The sequence below is a fragment of the Cebidichthys violaceus genome, unplaced genomic scaffold (assembly GCF_023349555.1).
Source record: "Cebidichthys violaceus isolate CVI_PGR_0920_01 unplaced genomic scaffold, fCebVio1.0.p SCAF_13, whole genome shotgun sequence".
Taxonomy (NCBI): Eukaryota; Metazoa; Chordata; class Actinopteri; order Perciformes; family Stichaeidae; genus Cebidichthys; species Cebidichthys violaceus.
Genome location: NW_027176296.1, coordinates 1,024,770 through 1,047,406, shown reverse-complemented (window position 1 = coordinate 1,047,406; position 22,637 = coordinate 1,024,770). Strand labels below are relative to the sequence as shown.

The following is a 22,637-nucleotide window of genomic DNA, read 5'->3' as shown; positions in this document are numbered from 1 at the left end:
ATGGCATTGCTTCTGGAATACTATATTATTACGTTTTTTTACAACATTTTGATGGAATATAATACTACCTTTTAGGCACACTATACTGTGATATGTTTTATCGCAATTTTTGGGCATTTTTTGTGTCATACTATAATATGATGTTTTTCATATTGTTTTTTATATGAAAAACGTTATGGCATACTATACTATAAACATTTTTGGCGTATTATACTATGACTATTTTTGTGACATTCCATAGCATGAGTTTTTCATGATATTTTTATAGCATCCTATACTATGACTTTTTTATGGTTCGCTATAATCTGTATTTTTATGAAGATTTCTATGGCATACTATACTAGAATTTTATTCGGCTAACTATACTATGCATGCATACATATACATTTTCCATGATATTTTATGTAATACTATACTATGACAAATCTGTCATAATATGTAACGACGTTTTTGGGCATACTATACTATGACTTTTTTTAATGGCATACTATACCATGACATTTTTATGCAGTAATATATTATGACTTTTTTATGACATATTTTCTGGCATACTTTACTATGACATTTTCTATAACATTTAACGGCATACTATACATGAGGTTTTTTTTTGTAATACATGTTTTTGCATACTTTACTTTCAAATTTTTTATATCATTTTAATGATTTACTTTACCATGACATAGTATACTATTTTTTTGTGGTAAACTAAATCTAGCATACTATAACATTTTTTATAAACATTTTCATGGCATACTACACATGTTTTCAGCATACTATACTCTGACATCTCTTTTAGAGTGACATCATGGCATATAATATGTTGGCCCAATACCGGTGAATAGAACAATACAATGTGTTCCTAATGTACACATTGGTTAATCTTTGGTTGCTCTCTTCTTCCATGATGCTCCAGGGGTCTAAACGCACTGAGACTACCTGATGTGAACCTGTTACTTGATTGTGATTCGTGACCCATCACTAACATGTTAACAGCCCCCTTGTTGCGTAACAAACTTTCTTGATTTTGAATTTGTTAAGATATTAGTTCATGCCATCACTCCTGCTTTTGGCAGAACTATTCCATTTAACAATTACATCATTGCATTGATGGCTGCAGGGTCCCGCCATAAGTTCTCCTTTAAAAATGTTCTTCCACAACCTCCAAAGCATGTTTTGCATTTCAAAATAAAAGCCCTTCAAAATCTCCTTCATGAGCTAACGTCAAATCACGTTTGTGAGACAATTTGTCCAATTTCAGATGAGATTTTAGAGGAAATGGTGCATAGTTACGAAATCATTTCACGACAGGTTAATAGCAGACCACATCCAGGTGTCACTCAGACAGAACCAGGACATTTTGATGTAGCATTTCAAAATTAAAGCCCTTCAAAATCTCCTTCATGAGCTAACTTCAAATCACTTTTGTGAGACAATTTGTCTAATTTCAGATGAGATTTTAGAGGAAATGTTACATAGTTACGATATAATTTCATGACAGGTTAATAGCAGACCACCTCAAGGTGTCACTCAGACAGAACCAGGGCATTCTGATGTAGCATTTCAATGCCAATGCTGCTTGCAGCTTTAATTATCCTTGCAATTCTTCTTTTTTTTAACATTTTCAATACGTTAGAATTCCAAACCCTTGGGAGACAGTTTAGTTGGCCGTTTTTCTTGCCTTGTCATTAGCGCACTCATCATAGTTTCCAGTTTGAATTGGAAAATGGAGTGACAAAATATGCCCAAAAAGGCCCCATCGTCTCGTCGCTCAAAATCATCATCAGTCTGCAACTAATATACAGCCCAACACTGTCCAAAACTTCAGGGAGCATTAAAATAAATGAAAAAAGATACACCCACCGGTATCAACGTCTTCTCTCGGCTGTCTTGATGTTGGCGTTCATCCGTGTAACTTGATTGCCAATGCAACATTGTACCATTTGAAACAATCCAACGACGTCTTCACAAAAACAAAGTATTTAAATAAATCCAACAATGTCCTCATCGAAACCACTCTTTCGCTGTGTTGGCTCTTGTGCAATATTTAGAATCTAGCCTATTGTTTTGTGTGGTGTATTTGTGTAAGTCTTTACAGTAAAAGAAACATCGCTAGCTGTCCGGACACACTCAGACTACGCACCTGTGTTTACTTATCACTTGATTGTAAGTCGTGACCCATCACCAACATGTTAACTGCTCCCTTGTGGCGTGACATTTAGTTTGACAAAATATAAACCAAGAAACCAAAGAACACCCATTATGGCTCCAACACTACACCATGACATTTTTACGACATTTTGTATGACATACTATTCTTCTATGACTTTTTATGGCGTTTTTTTATAGCAATCTATACTATGATGTTTTTATGGCGTACAATACGATATAAATGTTATGAAATTTTTAATGGCAAACTATTCTATGACTTTTTAAAAGGTGTTATAGCATGATATTTTTAAAATGTATTTTTTTTTACATTTTTATGGCATAATGTGCTATTGCATTTTTGTCACAATCTATGCTATGACATTTTTGTGACAAATTATACTCTTGACTTTGTATGGCATACTATACTATGACATTTATATGGTATACTGTTGTATGGTATTTTTAACTTTATACTTTAGGGTACAATACGTTTTTTGTGACATATAATACTATACTAACATTTTAATGACAAACTATACTCTGAGCTTTTATGTCATTTTTTCGTGGCATACTATACTATGACATTTTTGGCACAAATAAAAAAAAAAAGAAAAGTAATGAATAGAAGTCTTCTGAAAAAATAATTGATAATTGAAATTGGCAAACAACTTAAATAAACAAGGTTTTTCTACAAGGTTAGAAATACCAGTTTACTTATGACACATTTTATGTGTTTTTGTGAGTAGGCATAATTTATATATCCCTGGTCTCTATCCCACATTAATGTGCACATGCCATGACGGGTATTTGTTAAGAGGGAGCTCCTACATTACATCACCTCCCTGAAGCTCACCAAAGTTGAATATATTACCTTTTAGTTCAAAGTTCACTGTCAAATACTGGTTAAACAATTACATATAGTAACATTTTTACTTGCAATTACTTTAATTGTGCCACAGCATTGTGTGCATTAAAAAAGATTTTGTGGAGTCTCATTTATATGAAGATTACAAAACCCATTTGTGAATCCTTCTGTATACATTCATTAATATAGATACTGAAATGACTCTTCAGCCCAGCGATATAACCAAAGCACTGAGCAGGCTAGCGATGCGGTTTCTGTTTCTTTATTCAGTCTCATTCATTAGTAATTCATTGTGCACACGCCCTCTTTATGGCTATTAACAGCAGCATTTAAAAAAAAGGCCAAAACCGCAGTTTCGATTTTACATCAAAAGAAATTTAATTAATCAAAATTATTTATTATCCACCTGTGTGCCAGTAATCCTTTACTTTAGGAAGGAGAAAAAGCTTTACTTTAATTTTTCTCAGGTTTACTTCTCTCAGTTAAAGCTTTTTGTCTTGGCAGGACAGTCACCACTACACACATAATCACTTTTGAACTCCCTCTTGGGGATTATTGCTAGAATAATCCATTCCTCAGCCTATTGTACTGCAGATCACCTTTGTCTCGCCACACTGCGAGCTAGCTCAGCATAAAAACACAACCGTACGGCTGCATTATTTACTGAGAGCTCCAGTCACAGAGGAGCTCGCTCATGCGGTGGGTTTGAATCCCAGGATGCTTTCTCATACGCCTGTGGATGCAGACACTAACTAGAGGAGACGCTTTGTGCTGTAATGTTTCCTCAGCGAGAGAGAAACGCTTCCATCACAGGAGAGCGGAGGCAGAGTGTGTACTCACCATTCACACTTCACTTTTTATCCAAATATTTCTAAGATACTTTCTGGCACCTCACTGCGAACAGACGTATTTCTGACTGTTAGAGTTTAAACAAAGATTCAACAAATGCTTCTTTTGACTTTTGTTTGTTTTAAACATTCAAGTTTAACCCTGTAAGAATCAGACTTGGTTCTACAGCTGAAAAACACATTTTGATAGCCAGCAGTGCAACACACACACACACACACACACACACACACACACACACACACACACACACACACACACACACACACACACACACACACACACACACACACACACACACACACACACACACACACACACACAGCTGCCTTTCACACCTGCACTGATCCTTAAAGGAGCCGTTTCAATCTGTTTTTCTCTGTGAGAAGACGCTCATGGAAGACAAAAAACACAAACGATCCAATGCAGATCTCAGACAAAAGCTGCATGTGTGTTTGAGAGATGCCCCACACTCCCATCAGTCTTCTTGAAGCAGATCCAAGTCACAGATAACATGTTTGCCTTTAGAGAACTTTATTTACATGTCCATATATAGCAAGGTTCAAAGGTTCATGATGCAGTTGTGAAAATACCTGTCTGCCTATATGTGCCCTAATGAATATAATAATAAAAAAAAACATTTAATGTTGAGTCAAGGATAACGGAGGCAACGTCCCAAAAGCTTGGAGAGTGCCTGTTGTGAGCGGTTTGAGCTGACTGCAGCTTTCTGTCCTTGGGGTCATGGTTTTCTGTTCCAGGGTGGTTTCCCCCAAAAACATCTCCACAAAAAGTCTGGATTTGTTCTTTTATAAAGAAAAAAAGAAGGAACAAAAGACAAACTCTTAGGACACTTTGGAGAAACCGAGCCCTGTTCTGTCATGTATATTCTGGAGATGATACAATCATGTTGCTGCTGAAACTTAGCCAGGAGAAAAAAAAATAGCTGGAACCTCACAGCACACCATCCTGCCATGCATCTGCTGCCCCGAGGAGCAGCCACGGAGCCGGACCAGACAAGGCCAGACTGGACCAGCTGACCCAGACTGGGACTTTTTTTTTTTTACACAGCACAGAATATGGAGCATATTTTTCCATTACGATTTCCCAGCACCCCCTAAACCCTTCCCTCACTTCCCCAGTCCCATGTCTTTTTCCACTCAATGCTGTCCAACTGTTCGCGAAAAATTCAAAACGCTAAAAAAATAAGTTGTTTTTTTTTTTTTGCTAATTTCTTGTTCACTACAGAGGTTTTATTTTGTTAAAAAAAGGAACAAAAAAAGAACAAAAGCAAAAGTTCTTTGGAGGAATCCCACAATTGCGCAGCTATAGACTAACCAGCGTTCTCAGAGCATTAAAAACAAAGTTCAAAGTTAGTTTTTTTTTCCAGAGATGTGACTTTGTGCCCCCTTGCTTCTCTTTCTCATTTCTTTCACAAACGTAAACAAAACAACAAAGTACAAGTTGAGTGTCTCTTGTTTTCCATGCCACCGATGCTCTGTACAGTCATTGGTGCAGGAGGGAGCCTTGGCCCCGCCCCCTGATTATTAGTTGTTTTTTTTCAGCCAATCGGAGTTCAGTAGATTACTTCATAGACTGTGGCCTTCTTGTCCCCGGAGCCAGTGACGATGAACTGGTCGTCAGGAGAGATATCACAGCTGAGAACCGACGAAGACTCCTTAGACTGAAGAGAGAGAGAGGAAGCCGTGTTAGCTACCGTCAATGAATCAAGGGGATGAAGAAGTCGGGAAAATGAAAAAACCTTGAAAATCTTTTACATTTGACAAGTGAATCGTTTCCACTATCTTAGTTATTTTCACATTTTCTTTTGCAGACAGTTGTACACAAAACTCAGTGTTTTATGGCCTACCTGGAATATGCTGGATCCATATGGTGTCCGCCATGCATTCAGGAGGTTATCTTTGCCTGTGCTCACAAACCATTTACCTACAGGACGAAACACACACAACCATCAACAGATAAAGTCTCAGGGGAGCTGAGATATGGAGAAGCCTGAAGGGAAACGCTGCTTTTGTAAAGAAGAACGGCAGAGGTGAAAAGAAAGAAACTGTTTCTGAATAATGAGAGAAGCAGAACATTTGTTCTGCCTCCCTAGTCGGTGTGGGTGTGTGTGTGGGTGTGGGTGTGGGTGTGTGTGTGTGTGTGTGTGTGTGTGTGTGTGTGTGTGTGTGTGTGTGTGTACGTACCACAGTAGGCAAACTTGAGAGAAAGAACACAGCTCTCATGGAGGTGCAGCTGGTACTTGTCAGGTTTGGAGACATGCAGGACTTCCACATTACTGCTCTCCATTCCCACAGCCAGCCACTCGCCTGTCGGACAGTAGCCCAGAGAGAAGATCTGGAGACGGAGAGGGAAGAAAAAGGAATCAAAGGAAGGCGCGAAATAAATGTAGAGTTGAGTGCGGGGAAGTGTTATCGATCATCAGCAGCCTGTGAGCGGCATGAACGGCCATTAGTCTGGACTGTAGTGGGTGTGTACCTGCGAGGTGAAGTCGTGTTGCTGGAGCTGCCGTCCCTCTCGGAGGTCCCAGCAGCGGACCGTGTTGTCCAGCCCTCCCGTCCACAGTTTGGTGCCGTCGTTGGAGATGTCGATGCAGCTCGCTCCGTCTGTGTGGCCCTGGAACTGCCTGCAGGGAGGAGACGCATGAGAGCTTTACAAATAGATACACACACACACACACACACACACACACACACACACACACACACTAATATATACAACTCTGGACCTCTCTGGCTTCTCAGCCTCCTTTCTGATCTCTGCTCATTCCTAAATGCTACAATCTGTTATTTACTGAAGCTTGTCTCTGTCTTTCCCTGCTCTTCATATACTACTCTGTATTCTATAAAAGGACTACACTGCGCTACATAAAACCTTTTCCAAAAGCATGTACGCTGCTATAACTTTCCAGGAATCCACTGACTGTATTTAAGCAAGACTGTTTTATGAAATAATAAAACAGAATAATGGTAAAAATATATTGTTGTAGGAAGATATATTAACTAAATCATTATTTATTTCTGTTTCATGCCAAACATTTGGGGCATCCCAACTGGGATTACGAGACACTCCTATTTTAAATACATCGTCCGATCTTCTTAAGTGTTCATCAATGTGTTCTTCAACAACTATAAATCTTGATGTGGGAACCCAAACATATATAAAATCATATGTCATAACATTAAGTTATAATAGTAGACAAATACTGTACATTAATAAACAATTAAAATGTCTACATTGTGTTAACATATACATCATTTGCTAAAGGGACAAGTATATAGCATGAACCAGTGCCACATACCTAAGCTAGGTCTGCCTACATACCTACATGTGTGTGTGTTAGCTGGTGAAGCAATGAATTTGAAGGTGGGTACATCATCTGAATATTTGTAATACTACAAATTAAAAATAACCTTGCATACTATGGTGCTTTAAAGAAAGAGTCACAAAGATGAAAATACAAGCTGCATCCCCCCAGTTTAAAACACACACACACACACACGCACACGCACACACACACACACACACACACACACACGCACACGCACACGCACACACGCACGTTGTGCCAAAGTTCCCCCTCTGTGCTGTATTCATTCTCCGTGCTATGGTTTCCCATCTACAATGTTTGCTTTCCCTCTCCCTCTCTCTACTTTATGATTGACAGCGTAGATTGCAAAATTTCAGAAATTACACAATTTCTTCTGCCTCTCAGCGCAGTCGTCTCTGTCCTTGTATTTCCCACTCCACTGCTTCGCTTCCTTTTCCATCACTCTCTCCTCTCCTCTCCTCCCTTCTTGTAACTTGAACAAAGTTTGTCTGTTTTCCGTTTCCATGGCATTTACTAAAACAATGCAGTCTCTGTCCTCTCCTCTTACCTGACCAGCGTCTGGTTGTGAAGGTCCCAGACGACAATGTTGCCGTCGCTGCAGCAGGAGAAGCAGACCTTGTTGTCAGGGGAGATGGCCAGAGCATAGCAGGCGGGAGCAGAAGACGTCAGCTCTGCCTTGATGCGAGGAGTGGGCGTGGCCAAATCCCAGATTGACAGTGTGCTGGCCTCCCCGCCGACGATCAAGGTCCGTCCGTCCGACAGCAGCTTGCAGGAGCGAATGTAGTTATCCCTGTTCTGAGTGGACAGAATAAAATGACAAATACAAATTTATATACAATAATATACTGCATGCTGTAGTACTCCGTAATTGATGACAAGGGGCTACAAAAGATAAAAGTGAAGCGCGCTGCTACAGCAGTATCACAGCAATAAATAACCATGCTGGAGGATTTGGCTTTAGGAAAACGACACAAAAGGTGATTCATCAGTGTGTTTTAATGTGTGAGCATCACTTTTGGTAGTAAAGTAACATTACTAGACACAAGATGGACAACAAGCTTAAATAATGAGTCTACAAACATCCGTCTAGATCTCCTCTCTCGTGACTCACCAGACAGTCCAGCTGGGCCATGGGGCTCTTGCTTCCAGGCTGGCTGATGTCCCACACCTTGACGCAGCCCTTGCCTCCGGTGTAGACATGGCGTGTCGAGGTGCTGATGGTGACGGCACACACCACCTCTCCGTGGTTCAGGGTGTGAATCTGACGGGCGTGGCGAGGGATCCCCGGGCCCAGCAGGGCGTCAGGGGGAAAGGGCACCGGCTGCATCTGACCGTCTGCGCTCACATGGAACGAGTAGGCGCTGCAGAGGAGAGAGAGACGGGAACGGAAATGGATGAACAACAGAGATTAAAGAACGCATCAGAAACACTTCATCAGGTGGAACAAGTAGCAGGAGAAAAAACTATTCAACGAACAAGTGTGTAACTTCGATGAGAATCATTTAAGACTGCTAAAAAGTTACAAAACGTTTTTTGTGTACTTACCTCATCTACTTCAACTTGGGATTTCTACATTTTGACACTAAGTGAAAACAAGACATTTACTAATGATGTCTGGATGACTGAAAACTGTTTGAGTCTACTGAAGCTGCTCTGGAAATATCACTTTGTCTAAACCGTCCATCTTGCCGAAGCAAGAAAAAATACTCTAGACGTCTTAGTGAAGTGGAGCCAGTCGGTAACAACAGTTTTAAAAACACTGTAGTGTTTTCGGGGTAAATACGATTTTACTTTGAATTTTAAAAAGTTATTGTATGAACACAGACTTACAAGCCAAACAGTTTTTTATCAAAAGTATTTTCTTCCTGACTTTTCCCTTTCCTTTATTCGTCTTTTCTTCTGGTGTTGTAGTTGAATTTGAGCAGAACCTGAGTGCAGTCAATAGTTAACAGGTGAAGATTTGAGTGATAGCAGGCAAGAAGGAGGGAACTCACGGTTTTCCGGAGGTGGCTGACTGCAGGCTGGCGGGCAGCCCGGGGACCCTCATGTGTGGGTGTGGAGACTCATAGCCCACCTGGAAGAGTGAGAGATAATGTGAGGAAAAAACACCTCGAATGATACCCGTGTTCATGGAAAAAAGAGAGGAGAAATGAAGATAGTTCCCTCATGGAAATAGGTAGCACAGAGAAGGTATCAGATGAGGGATCAGAATAAAATGAGATCATATAAAAGCAAAGAGACTTTTCAAGAGCCACGGTCAAAGATTCTTAACGATAAATGACAATGCAGTTGCTCTTCCTCTAAAACATTCTGTTAATTTATACACACACACACACACACACACACACACACACACACACACCTCTTTTTGCCCTCTGTGAAGGGTTTATATGCTGAGGTATTAGCTATGACAGTGACACTGGAAAGGAAAGACAAATTATCTGCAGAGCGTCTAGCTCACCACAGGAGACCGTCCGTAGCCTGCGGCAGCTGCTGCCGCTGCTGCTGCCGCAGCAGCTCCGTTCATCTGGGGGGAGACTAAGTGGAGTCCGGCGCCATAACCCGCCGCCCCGGCCAGGTCCCCGTTCACCCCTGGAGGCAGGCCGAAAGCCCCTGGAGGATACGCTCCCTGCACCGCCAGGGGGTTTCTCAGACCCAGTGCTGGAGGAAAAGACAAGAGAGTCAGTTTTATTGTGATTTAGCTAAGTGAACAATATATTGATTGAGGGAACGAAATGTCAGTCGTTCAGAGATGAATCAGCTCCACTTCTTATTAAGGCGACTCCCTCTGCAGGGCCTGTCACTGTTTGAGACAGCTGTGACTGACAGGCTGAGAACAAGCTGCCGCCTGCCATACAAAACGCAGGACAACGTCCCTAAAAACAGCACTAGATCACTACTGCCCCCTGCTGGACATCATGCTTTCCTGCAGCGAGACTGTGTGTGTAAATGTGTGTGCGCTCACATAAACGTCCTCTACATCCTCTATCTGTGCATGTAACTGCATCTACGAGCCTGTACATATGCATGCATAATGGTGTGTGTGAGAGTGTGTGTGTGTGTGCGAGTGTGTGTGTGTGTGTGTGTGTGTGTGTGTGTGTGTGTGTGTGTGTGTGTGTGTGTGTGTGTGTGTGTGTGTGTGTGTGTGTGTGTGTGGGCTAACAGGTGATGTGAGGGGAAAAAAAGAGAAACAGAAACAGTGGAATAGATGGAGGCTCATTACGAAGCAGCTCACAGTCACAGTCCATCACCTCTCCTAATCTTTCCATATAAAAAGTGAGGGGCGCTGAATATTTTTGCCCACAGCTGCTTATTAAGTCCAGATGGTGGTGGGTGGTGGGGAGCTGTCTGACACCCATACCAACTAGTGCTGCCCGATGCTGATAGAATCACTACATGTAACAAAGCAAGTACAGGCTAAAAAATCCTCTCTGCAGAGGCGGATTCATATTTTTAATTGATGCTGTGTGCAGTGAAAGTTTGTGTCCCTGAGGGGAGGGAGGGAGACATTTGTGTTTTGGTCTCTTGAGTCTTTTCAGTGATTTAGACAAGCTTTACAGTTTCACTTCACATTAACTTCAGTCTTTCTGAAGTCTGCTCCCCTTTAACGATTAAGTACAGAAGGCATGTTCTTCGGGGAACAAAAGCAAGCTCATAGGATGTTCTTACCGAGGGGATCGACACCAGGCTTCCCAGGGACAGGTCTGAATTGTGGAGGTCCGCTGGGTCCCGGGGTGTTGGACTCTTGAGACATGGGGGTCCCTGGCTTCATACCTGGAGTACTGGACTTCTCCCTCTGGGAGAGCCGAGAATAAAAAGAAAAGTGTTAGTAAATAAAGACGACGGAAAAGAAATAATCTCTTTAAAATGTGGGCAGAGAGATGTTTCGGTCTACCTGTGGGGGCTCTTTGCCACGAGATGGGGAGGCTGCGCTGCTTGAGGAGGCGAGGGAGGCGGGGCTGGCCTGCGGGGGGCCCTCCTTACGGGAGGGGGGCATCTTGTCCAGGCCGTTCTCCCTGGACGAGTAAGACTGCACACTGCGGGGGGACGACGGGTCCTGAATCCAAAAAAAACAACAACATATGGAACTTCATGACACGAGACAAAAATAAGACATAAAAGGTGAGTTATTCATTCATTCATTGTAGTCAACCTGCTGGTTTTGTAGGATAGGTTCACAGTTTTTCAAGTTAGTCTTAAAACAATAGGCAGGTGCCTATATGAATATTGCAATTGTTTTTACTTGCTCTTATCATTCCTACTCAACACAAAAACACTTCCCAAAGTGCTTCAAAAATCAATCCGTAAAAATATATTCCAAAGTGTATCTGACGTTAATATGGGGCTTCAGCAGTCTAACTAAAATCAAATCAAGTGATTTGGAAAAACAAAGAAATGATTTCATACTAAAAACACTAACTTAGAACGATAATCACTTGATTTGTCTAAGTCACGTCTGCCGAAGCCTCATAAAAGCTTTCTGCACACTTTTGCCCAGAACAAAGACTGTGGATTTTGTTCACCATCACTAACATTGGAAGCACAGTAATGGTCCGTATGCACAACAGGAGGAACGTTAACAGCGAGAAAAATCTGTTCCCGTGTTCATATGGGCAACTAACGCTTGTTTTAAAACAGACCTGAAAAACTGTGAACCTATCCATTAGCTGCTTGTGCCAACGATTGTTCTTCAATGAACATAAAAGGAAATCACTTCCTGGCACCAGAGGAGTTTCCGAACGAGACCCACCCAACAATGTAAAAGCTTTCGGGAAGTGGGCATAGTCTCAGTTACTGTCATCTCATGAACAATGGACACTTCATTTGAAAGTCAAAGATAACAATTTAAAGAAAAAAAAAGTTTGTTAATTCTATAGAAAGAAAGAAACTTTACTTTCCATCATCTTACAACCTTCACTTAGTGGCACTCATTCATAAAACTGATGAAACCATAACTACAGAATTGTACATAAAAGCAGCAGAGAGCACGAATTGCAGTCAAGTGTGCGTGTGCATTTGTACTTTATGGTTGTATATGTTGTAAAACAAGGGCAGGCAGGCAGAGGTGGAGGAGGACGTGGGGGGGGGGGGGTTATTGTCATCATTATCATTATTCAGATGGTCCTGCTGGGTGTGTTTACATGATGTATGCAGATGAAAGCGGTGAAGTGAGGCCAATAGAGGCCGCCGGCCGCCTACTAACCTCATCCACCACCAAATTATCATCACTCTTATCCGCATCGCTGCCCTGTGAGAGAAGAGAGAGGAAGTGAGATTAGATATTCCTGCTCTGCTGTCTGATGTATGTAGATCACATGCAGGAAAATACAGCACACAAAGTCATACGCAACCAGAGGTGTGTGTGTGTGTGTGTGTGTGTCTGTGTGTGTGTGTCCGTGTGTGTGATGCATTTGAAAATGTTTTCTGAAATATTTTGTCTCAAGAGTTTTGATTTGTTAAACTGCAGATAGAGGAAAATGTAATATCTCATCTGAACACTTTATTGCCTTAGACGGTTGGAAGATAATGCAATGGACAGTGCAAAATGTAATTAATTAATTCTAGATGTGTAACTTGGAAAGGTGAAATCCACTGAGGCACTTTTTTTAATACTTCATACTGATAATAGAATAACTACCCGAGATTCATTTATCGCACAATAAAATAATCCCATACAGACCTTAATGTTTCTGCTTTCCCACAAAAAAACACCAATAAAATATATATATATATATATATATATATATATATATATATATATATATACACACACACACACACACACACACATACATACATACATATACACACACACACAGTGATGACAGCACAGTAGTGAGTGTGTGAATATTTCAATTACTGTCTAAAAAAAAGCGAGCAGGCCCTCAAAGTCCACAGTACAGACACCACTGGTCTTATCTGGCGAGGACTGGCAAAGTTGGGTGAAACTTTTCCTCAGTTATTTAAACATTTAACGGTTTTATGAAAGTGCCTCACATAGTCGGTCATGAACTCCTTCTCATCAGCTTTCCTCTTCTTGCCATTACTGAGGTAGTCTGCTGGGCGACCCTTATCCCCATTGGACAGAGAGCTCTGCAGAGGGAGAGTGAGAGGGGGAGGAGGGGGAGAAAAAAAGAGAGCAAGACAGTGAGGCAACAAGAAAGGGGGGGCAAGAGGGCAAAAAGAGGAGAAGGAAGGACGGAAGGAAGGAGTGGGGAAAAAAAGGAGTGAGGGCAGGGAGGGAGGAAGAGGGTGATAATGAGGTGAGAGGGACTGCATAAATCATGTCAGGCTCATAGGCTGCGGAGATGAATGTGAAGGAATATCAGCCCACATCGATCGGCCGGCTCACTGGAGGAGTGAGAGGAAGAAAGGGAATGCTTACATTTTTTCTTTAAGGCAGCAGAAAAGGCTGTGGAGCCGTCTGAGTGCATTTTGGCACTCATGCACAGTTTCCTAAACTAGTATTGTCACAATTTTATAGTGGTATTGATACAATGTTGAGATCTAAATTGTTGCGAGGGTTTAGCATCAGTGCACTAGTGTGCGGAAGCCTAAGAAAGCTAAATGTATGTATTCATGTTGATGTTGATGATTCCCATTTCATATATAATAAGTAGCACTTTAGGTAGCACCTTCCGGAAAAATGATTATGAAATTGTAAAGCATAACTATTGTTTTGCCTAGTTGACACATTTCCTTTTCTTGACTGAATGATACAATATTAAGGTCCTATAACATTAGGCTTAACAAAAAAATATGTATAATATCCATATTTTTTACTTCTTATTTGGACTTTTCTATTGTTTTTATAGCCTTTGAATACAACTGTTTTGTGATGTAAAACACTGAATTTGCCTATAATATCAGAAATTGCTTAACAAACGAGTGGAGGAGTGTGATTGTATTTGATGCAAGTGATTGTGAAATCATTTGTACTCACTGGTCCTGCTTCACGGTCTGTTCATTCCAAGCAAAAGCGCCAAACACATCCAGGTACCAGGCCAGTGGACAGCAAATGCAGACAAGGAGACAAACACACAATTGCAACATTATCACTTTCCACTTGACGTCACTCTACAGCTGATGACTCAGTGGGGAAAAATCTGAGAGGAGTGTTATTATCAGCAACACTCTTGTGCCCTGCCAAAAATCCAAAGCAAAGCCAATCGTCAAGATCCATCAAGCCAGGCTTCGGTGTTTACTCTACCCCCACCTATGAGACGCTTTCATTCCTAAGAACGCAATCCAACTCTAGTCCCAGCCCTAAACTCATCTAAAGTTTTACACTATGTGCTTTGAAGTACACAAACAAAGAAAAAAAAAAAAGTGAGCATGCATCAATTTAAAGTTTACCTCTGTGGTGCTCTGCAGCTGCAGCGGCTGCGGCTGCTGCCTCGAGGTGAGCTCTCTCATCCTTAGCAGCCAACTGGGCCCCCAGAGCCCCGGACAAGGCCAGCAGGCCGGACCCTCCGCCGAGCGCCAGGCCGGGGTGGGGCAGTCCCGATGGGTGTGGGCCCATTGGTAAACCCTGGGCATGCTGGGAGAGGTGCTGGGCCTGAAGCTGTTGCTGCAGAGAGGAAGAATAGAAGAAGAAACGCGAAGAGAGAGGAGACAGAAGAAAGGGAGAATCGTGTAACTTACAGGCAATGAAAGAAGTGGTTCAACGGGAAGTGATCAAGAGTGGAAGAAGAAAAGAGAGGGAACTAAGTGCTGCGATGTGTACGGGGGGACAAATGCTGAGGTCAAGGTAGTGGCTCTTCATCAGGGCAAGCCTTGTAGCCTAATCAGCGTGATGGGAATAAGATGAAAAAATAACTAAAACTGAAATATTATTTAATGCCAGTTTTAATTCTTTATCAATTATATTTGCATATGACTATCATGAACATCATTTGGGACATTGGATAGGACCTGTCATTGATGTTGCTGTTCAGGTAGCTGCTAAGGCCACTTGAGTAAAAATGTTTTATCTTAAAACCAATTCTTGTCATCCATCTTTATGAAATTAATCTGTATAATTTAGAGTGGGCAAATGGATGTTTGCCTCAATAAAAGTAAAAGAAGGAAAAATAAATAAATGGCAGGATATGGTACACACGCTATGAGGCAGAGGGGGGAGCCCACGTACCCCTATCGAAGCATTTAGCTCCCCCATGGTCACCTGTTTGGCGCGCTCCATGGCCTGGACCACCTGTTGTTGGTGCTGTGGAACAAACCAAGAGGTCATTTAAGACAGGTGGATTCAGAATGAAATACTACCACTTAAACTTCAGATGCCTTTTTTCTCGGTAAACTGAATCAATATTAATGAGTTGAGTGCGAAAAAGTAGAAAAAAAGACAGCATTTTTGAAATACAGATTTTTTTTTTCTCTCTCTGTGTGTGTGTGTGTGTGTGTGTGTGTGTGTGTGTGTGTGTGTGTGTGTGTGTGTGTGTGTGTGTGAATCATGTGAGCGCATGCAACCATTTGGCGATCAAGGAATGTGCTTTGAAGTTTTGTCCTTCTGCAGCTCTGTATGTGTGAGTTATTAGTTATTGTGTGTACGCATGTGCACGCCATCTGCGTGGGCTGCTGACAGACAGGAGAGAGACACAGAGCTGAATGCAGTACAGTGTGTGTGTGTGTGTGTGTGTGTGTGTGTGTGTCCCACCTCCTGTGACAGGAATGGGATGAGCTGAGCACAGATCACGTTCAACCGCTTGGCAATCTCCGTCTGAAAGGGGGGGAAAAAATAGATACTGTTGCTTTGATGAACACACACACACACACACACACACACACACACACACACACACACACACACACACACACACACACTCGCAAAGCCAAGACGGCGCTTGAACAAAAAGAAAACACACGCTCAAAAGGTTACACACACACACACACACACACACACACACACACACACACACCGTGGCTGTGGCCTGCTTCTCCCAGGGCCAGTGTGGTAAATATTTCAGCTGCTTACATTTGGTCCATGCAAATGGAAACTCTGCCAGGGAGATTGGCTAAAATATTCATGGACAGCATCTGCTGCGGCCTCAGCCAGCCCACACAGTGTGTGTGTGTGTGTGTGTGTGTGTGTGTGTGTGTGTGTGTGTGTGTGTGTGAGAGAGAGAGAGAAGGAGAAAAGATGCAAGATTCACCATCTTTTCTCATTGTGTGAGTGTGTTTCTTGTGTGTGTGCACGTGTTTCTCATGTGCCCTTGCATGTCTGTTTGTCTGTGTGTATGTGTGTCTGCATTTTGCATGCTTGAGTGTGTGTGTTTCCTGCTGGGGGTCAGTGATTCTTGCTGTGGGTGTGTGTCTGTCTCGATCTGCTCTACTACACAGCCCACAGCAAACTCTTCCTCCCTCCCCTTCCTCATCTCTCTTTCCATCCCTCTCTACTCCTTTCCATCTTTCTTTCCATCACACTCCATTTGTCGCCGTTTCCATCCATCCCTCGTTACATTTCTCCCTACCCAGTACTAGTGCAGTAATCAGAGTTACAACCGCTGTAATGTCCAACACACACACACACACACGTTTAGCGGCAGGCCGTTAGGGCTAGTAATGATATGCATGCAGAGATCATGACAACATCATTATGGCCGCAGGCTGTTTTTCTTGTTGACAGCTAGACTCTGCATGACTGTGTGCGTGCGTGCTAGCACATGTGAGAATTTGCGCGCACACGCGCGCGCACACACACACACACACACACACACACACACACACACACACACACACACACACACACACACACACACACACACACACACACACACACACACACACACACACACACCTCATTCTCTCTCTTAAGTGATTTATTGATGCCGGACTGAACTTCCACCCCCTCCTTTTTCTCCCTCTCTCATGCTCTCTTTCTCTCTCATTCCTCTTGCTTGCACACATCTCTCCCTCCCTCCACTCTCCATTTTTCAGCCAAGCAGCATGCTCCCCCCTTCTCCCCTCCCCCATTCCCTCCATCCTCTGAATCCATCACCCCCCACCCCAAGGGAGACACAATGATTTCTTGTTAGAGAACTCCAACTACTAAATGACATCTTCAGGAGAGAGAGGGAGGGAGAGAGAGAGGAAGGAAGGGAGGGAGGGGGGGGTGTCGGGAGCGAGCGAGCGAGCGAGCGAGCGAGAGAGAGAGAGAGAGAGAGAGAGAACACACATGAGCAATCGAGAGAAAGAGGATAAAGAGGGGAGGATAAAATGGGAGAGGGGAAATGAAAAGAGGAGGCGGAGGAAGAAGAGGAGGAGGAGGAGGAAAAGGGCAGATTGGGTTGTGGGAGGGAGAGGAGAAATAGATAGAGAAAGAAGAAACAGAAGGAAGGCCGGGAAGGAAAATCAAGATTGGGGGTGGGGTGAGGGGATGGAGTGGCGGTATGACAAAAGCGAAGCGATTGAGATGGTGAAATGAACGGAGTGAGAGATAGAGAGAGAGAAAAAAAGAAAAAGAAAGTAGACGGCAGGAAGGCAGTGACCTGATTTAAAGTGAAATTCAGCATGGACTGTATGTCTGTGATGAGACAGAGGTGGAGGGAGGGTGTGTGCAAAGAAGAAGAAAAAGAGAGAGAAAGAGAAATCAATGGGAAGGAAGGGGGACAGAGACAGGGATGGTGAAGAAATGGAGATTAAGAGAGAGGAGCATTGAAAAAGACAAAGTAAGACAGCGATTGAAGGGAAAGGAGAAAGGAGGGATAGAGGATGAATTAGCAGGGCAGGAGTGGTGAGGGATGGATGGATGGATGGATGGATGGATGGATGAGGCAGTAACAGACAGGGATTTATGACGGGTGAGAGGGGAGGCTGTTTTTGAGGCTCGGGGAAGGGCAGAGTATTCTCGTCTGTCTGTCTGAGGCGGAGAAATGAATTCTGTTTGTGGATCCTATTAACGCGTTCACAGCATAACGGCGCTATATAGGTCTATCCAGTGGTGGGTCGTCAGGGCCAGCTAAGCCTTCTCTGCTGGCCTAAACAGAATCACAAAGTCATAGCTATTTTATAATTTTTCATAAATACACTACATGTATTATAATTTTTTTTTCCCCCATTAGCTTATTTTCTCATTGCACAGCTCCTGTCTTCCTCTGTTGCTCTGCTTCCAGCCTGCAGCGCTGCTTCCAGCTCAGCTTGTTTTAAGTAGAGCTCTTATCCAATCAGATTCAGCCTCTATGTCTCTATGTAAGGAGAGAGGCCCGAGGTCCTCTAGGTAGACTTTGCAGATTAAAGTATATGGGGACGATAGTGTTAATTGTCATAGTGTTCAACCAATCAGACCTTTAGTTTGACATGTTGGGCGTATTCTTTGACGTGCCACTGCTGCCCAGGTAGCGTCCTAAGTATGTCAGCATTAAGGTGCGCCGTGATTGGTCAGTGGGCCAGCGGGACTTTTGTCAAACAGAAAGCTAGCTAGCAGATCTAGTGTTTAGTAAGAGTTCAGGTTGAAACATATGTAAGAAGTTATGACATGTTTAGCGTTTTGCTTGGTGTAGATTCTATTTTCTATTAAACTCTTTGTAATCAAAGAAAGGAGAATGGACTTTGTCTTTAAGTGAACAGCAGCTTTGGTAAGTGGAGTGCTTTTGTTTTACATGTGCAGTAGCGTTTCTACGGTTAGATTTTCTATGGTGTCGTTTTTATGACATGGTTAATATTGTTCCCTCTGATGTGAATAATATTTGAATGGCTCGTGCTCTTCAGTGTGCGGTGGAATACGTGTTTTAGCGCTGCAGTGTTGCTGGATTGCTTTGTTGTCATATAAATATATGTGACTGGTTCATGTGAGTTTGTTAATTACATTGATTCTGACTATATGCATTGTCCGTTAATGATGAAGCATCCCGTCATCGCGGGGTTTGCCGTGGTTGTTTTCCGTTAAGCTAGTTTAGCGGTGCCTCACAGAACACATGCAGTCCATCAGCTGTTTTTTGGTTTTGGTTTTTTTTTGTTCTGGGTTCAGAGGTCACAGCCTGTTGTCTCCTCCGTGAGCGTAGTCCACCGAAAACATTATATTTCCCACAATTTAAGCTTCTGCATTTTCCAAATGCACTAGTATTATTCAAACGTATTGTTTGGTTCGTAAGCCTCGTACCGAACGGTTTAATATGAATACGTGTATTGTTACACCCCTAGAAACAAATAACCATAGCTGTGGCTCATAATTAGGTTATTCAACTGTAGTAGGACAGCACAGAAGGCCCAGGTATAAAATGCACAGCCCGCCACTGGGTCCATCAGTGAGAGGATTGACATTACAGTGGTAGAGAGACACAGAAATAAATGAGAGAGAGAGCCTTTCCTGAAAAATATTAGTTACATAGAGAGTAGAGTTGATTGGGGGCAAAAGAATGGAGACAGAGGCAGTGATAAAAATCCTAGAGAATAATGCAAAGCTTTAGGAGAATGAGGGCAGGAGGGAGATAGAAATGCGGTCAGAGACGTACGGAGAGAGAGGCCTGGAGCTCACTCACCTGTTTGTGCATTTCAATGTTAAGGCCGTAGGACATCTCATAATACTGAAACAAAGGAGAACATCAGTTAACATACATGATCATAAAGAATACGAGTTGACTGATATGCACAAATCTTTATGTGTGGAGTACATAAAAAGATTTTTTTTTTATATTATAATGAATATTTCCCATGTGGATATATATATAGAAGTGAGGCTCATCATTTCGACTGAATGAGGAATGCAGACTTTATGGGAATAAAAACAAAGCAAGGCAATGCATTATTAAACCAAATTCGATACATACTGTACATTAAACATAAGTTATGACAACGTCTGGAAAAACTGTCTTCTAAATAAAAAAGAAATCTTAAAAGTCAAAATCATTACACCACCCGACGACTCCCAAAAATGATATGTTTACGGCACATTATTTTTCATCTGGATGGATTTGTATGCCAGCAGCTAAAACAGATGCAGTTTTTATTTATTTTTTATTTTGTCCGCACAAAGATGAAATACAAAAGTGATACAAATAATAATAACAGAGCAGAACACAGAAAAGATCTGGTGATATTTCGCATTTTTCTTATCGGAAACAAATCCCACAAAAAGCCTCAAAACAACAATGAATTAATCCTACAGTCAATCCCACATACGCAGACATGTTGGCGTAAATACTCACTGGCATACAAAAGATGTGTTAATCCATGGCTGAAAGTAGTCCCCAACAAATACACAATTTACTCCTATTTGATTAAAGTTTTCCAAAAAACTGCAGTAGCCAGCTGTTTTAAGAAATTACTTAGTCTTTGTGACCTGCTTTTAAAAACATGGACGTCTTCAGAGCACCGAAAAATAACAAAAATGACAATCGCAAATGAGCAGCTGTCAGCCATGCAATAAACACCACTTAAAAGAGTCAGGGATGATGACGAGCAACCCGGTTCAAAACATCTAATTTCCACCTTATCTTATGTGTGATGTTATACTTAGACAAATTGGCAATTCAGTCGTTGTTGTTACACAGATGAATTCAACAGTATGAGCCCAGAACCCCCACAAAATCTTTTCTCAGCTCCTAGCTTCAGACGATGCCAGCCCTCGCACATGCACTCTGAAGTGGCGCATATGTCCCTAACAGCACAATGCCACTAATTTCACCTCGACTCTGCTGAAAGTCAATGGCACTTAAATGACCCTGAGGCACGTTACGGAAGCCAGAAATCCGAAGCGAGGCAGGGAAATTGTCGGCGGGCAGAGGAAGGTGACAGAATATTGCAATAATCACGTCTAATGTGAGCTATTTGACCCTGGCTTTCACCCAAAAGTACAAGGAGCAGCGAGGAGTGCAGGAGGGAGAAAGAGAGAGAGAGAGAGAGAGAGAGAGAGAGAGAGAGAGAGAGAGAGAGAGAGAGAGAGAGAGAGAGACACTACCTTCCGAGGCGGATGAAAAAGGAGAGCATTTTAAAGTCAGATGCCTCTAAAGTGATCAGGCCTGACATTTGCTTTTCAGCGTGGCTGGTTGTGAGAGAGGAGATTGGCAGCCAGGCAGCCAAACAAGGCTGGCAGGATGGGAGAGGAGATGGCAGGGGTCCTCTCTCTCCAGACATCTTTTCTGGCAGTTAGCACGCGCATGTGTTCGTGCGTGTGTTGTGTGTGTGTGTGTGTGTGTGTGTGTGTGTGTGTGTGTGTGTGCGTGCGCGCGCAGGTGTGCATGTTTGTAGCACAAGCATGCAACTGTGTAGACGTGTGTATCTATGTGCTTTGTGCGGCCTATTTCCCCAGCGTGTGCGTGCGTGCATTCCTCTTTCTGTGTGTGCCACCATAAAAGACGCCTTTCCTGGCAGCTGCTTGGCAGTTGGTGTGCCAAGTTTCGCCTGTTGCTAAGCAACATCCAAACCCAAATCATCAGCCAGGAAAAGGAGACCTGGTCTTTGCTCAGTGCCAGCTACCCCCCCCCCCCCAATGATGAGATGCAAAAGCTTCAAACTTTAAAGGAATATCTAAATGAGTGGGCAAATGAAAGCAGCAGTGTCAGAGATACAAACCATGTGATCACACTTGCCTCTAACAGAAGTGTTGGGGGGGGGGGGACTGTGACAGCCAATGCCACAGCAGTGAGACAACTACATGTCTGCATAGCTCAGTGGGAAGGAGTAAAGGGCTGCAACATCAATTCACATTATCAATTACTCAATTATTGTCTTCATTAACCAATAAATCCTCAAAGAATAGAAAGAGCTTGAATCAGACCAGGCATTGGATGCCACCTTTCAGAGCTAAGGAGTTTGATACTCAGTGCTATAAACTCAATACCGTTCACCAATATAAAAGAGCCGTAGACAGATGTGGGCACACATCAGCTGTGTAGCCCAGGAGTATGTATCTCAGACAGAAAAAGAAACACTTGCAAAAACAAGCACGAGATTTCCTGCCCATGCAAGTGCCGTTTATTCTGAAGTCCTGTAATATATGTATGTGTGTGTGTGTGTGTGTGTGTGTGTGTGTGTGTGTGTGTGTGTGTGTGTGGTCTTACGTGTGTTTTGGTGGGTGTTGTTTGGCAGCTGTTAGCAGATGAAAGGGATTCAGTGGACTTGGCACAACATGTGTTGTGGAGAGAACATAGCCTCTGTGTGTGTGTGTGTGTGTGTGTGTGTGTGTGTGTGTGTGTGTGTGTGTGTGTCTCACCCATAACGTAGTGCCTCTGGATCTCTGTCTTCTCTGTGGCCAGTTTCTCGCATTCCAGTTTCAAACTGCAACAGAGAGAGGGGGGGTAATAAAAGATGAGTTTTTCATTTGTATCACATCCCAAGTAAAGTACACAATGCAATTAGCAACATGACGACAACAAATTCATCTCTCTCTCTCTCTCTCTCTCTCTCTCTCTCTCTCTCTCTCTCTCTCTCTCTCCTCTCTCTCTCTCTCTCTCTCTCTCTCTCTCTCTCGGGGGGGGGGGGGGGGGGGGGGGGGGG

At 42.7% G+C, this 22,637-nt stretch overlaps 1 protein-coding gene across 3 annotated transcripts in view; it reads right to left on the bottom strand.

The window, feature by feature from the left end:
- Positions 1-4,376: 4,376 nt before the first annotated feature.
- Positions 4,377-22,637, bottom strand: part of tle2a (TLE family member 2, transcriptional corepressor a) — a 39,149-nt gene continuing 20,888 nt past the window's right edge. For 2 of the 3 annotated variants that reach the window (XM_068707242.1, XM_068707243.1), the window contains exons 3-20: positions 22,356-22,418; positions 19,682-19,727; positions 15,862-15,924; positions 15,340-15,414; positions 14,565-14,778; positions 14,152-14,168; positions 13,206-13,301; positions 12,412-12,456; positions 11,104-11,265; positions 10,878-11,004; positions 9,670-9,869; positions 9,203-9,282; positions 8,320-8,569; positions 7,756-8,003; positions 6,356-6,503; positions 6,064-6,214; positions 5,727-5,803; positions 4,377-5,540 (exon numbers count right to left, since the gene is read on the bottom strand). In XM_068707242.1, the coding sequence (XP_068563343.1) occupies positions 5,433-5,540; positions 5,727-5,803; positions 6,064-6,214; positions 6,356-6,503; positions 7,756-8,003; positions 8,320-8,569; positions 9,203-9,282; positions 9,670-9,869; positions 10,878-11,004; positions 11,104-11,265; positions 12,412-12,456; positions 13,206-13,301; positions 14,152-14,168; positions 14,565-14,778; positions 15,340-15,414; positions 15,862-15,924; positions 19,682-19,727; positions 22,356-22,418 (2,170 nt within the window). In that variant the 3' untranslated portion in view covers positions 4,377-5,432. The remainder of the gene's footprint in view (positions 5,541-5,726; positions 5,804-6,063; positions 6,215-6,355; positions 6,504-7,755; positions 8,004-8,319; positions 8,570-9,202; positions 9,283-9,669; positions 9,870-10,877; positions 11,005-11,103; positions 11,266-12,411; positions 12,457-13,205; positions 13,302-14,151; positions 14,169-14,564; positions 14,779-15,339; positions 15,415-15,861; positions 15,925-19,681; positions 19,728-22,355; positions 22,419-22,637) is intronic. The other variant, XM_068707244.1, reaches the window with a different exon arrangement.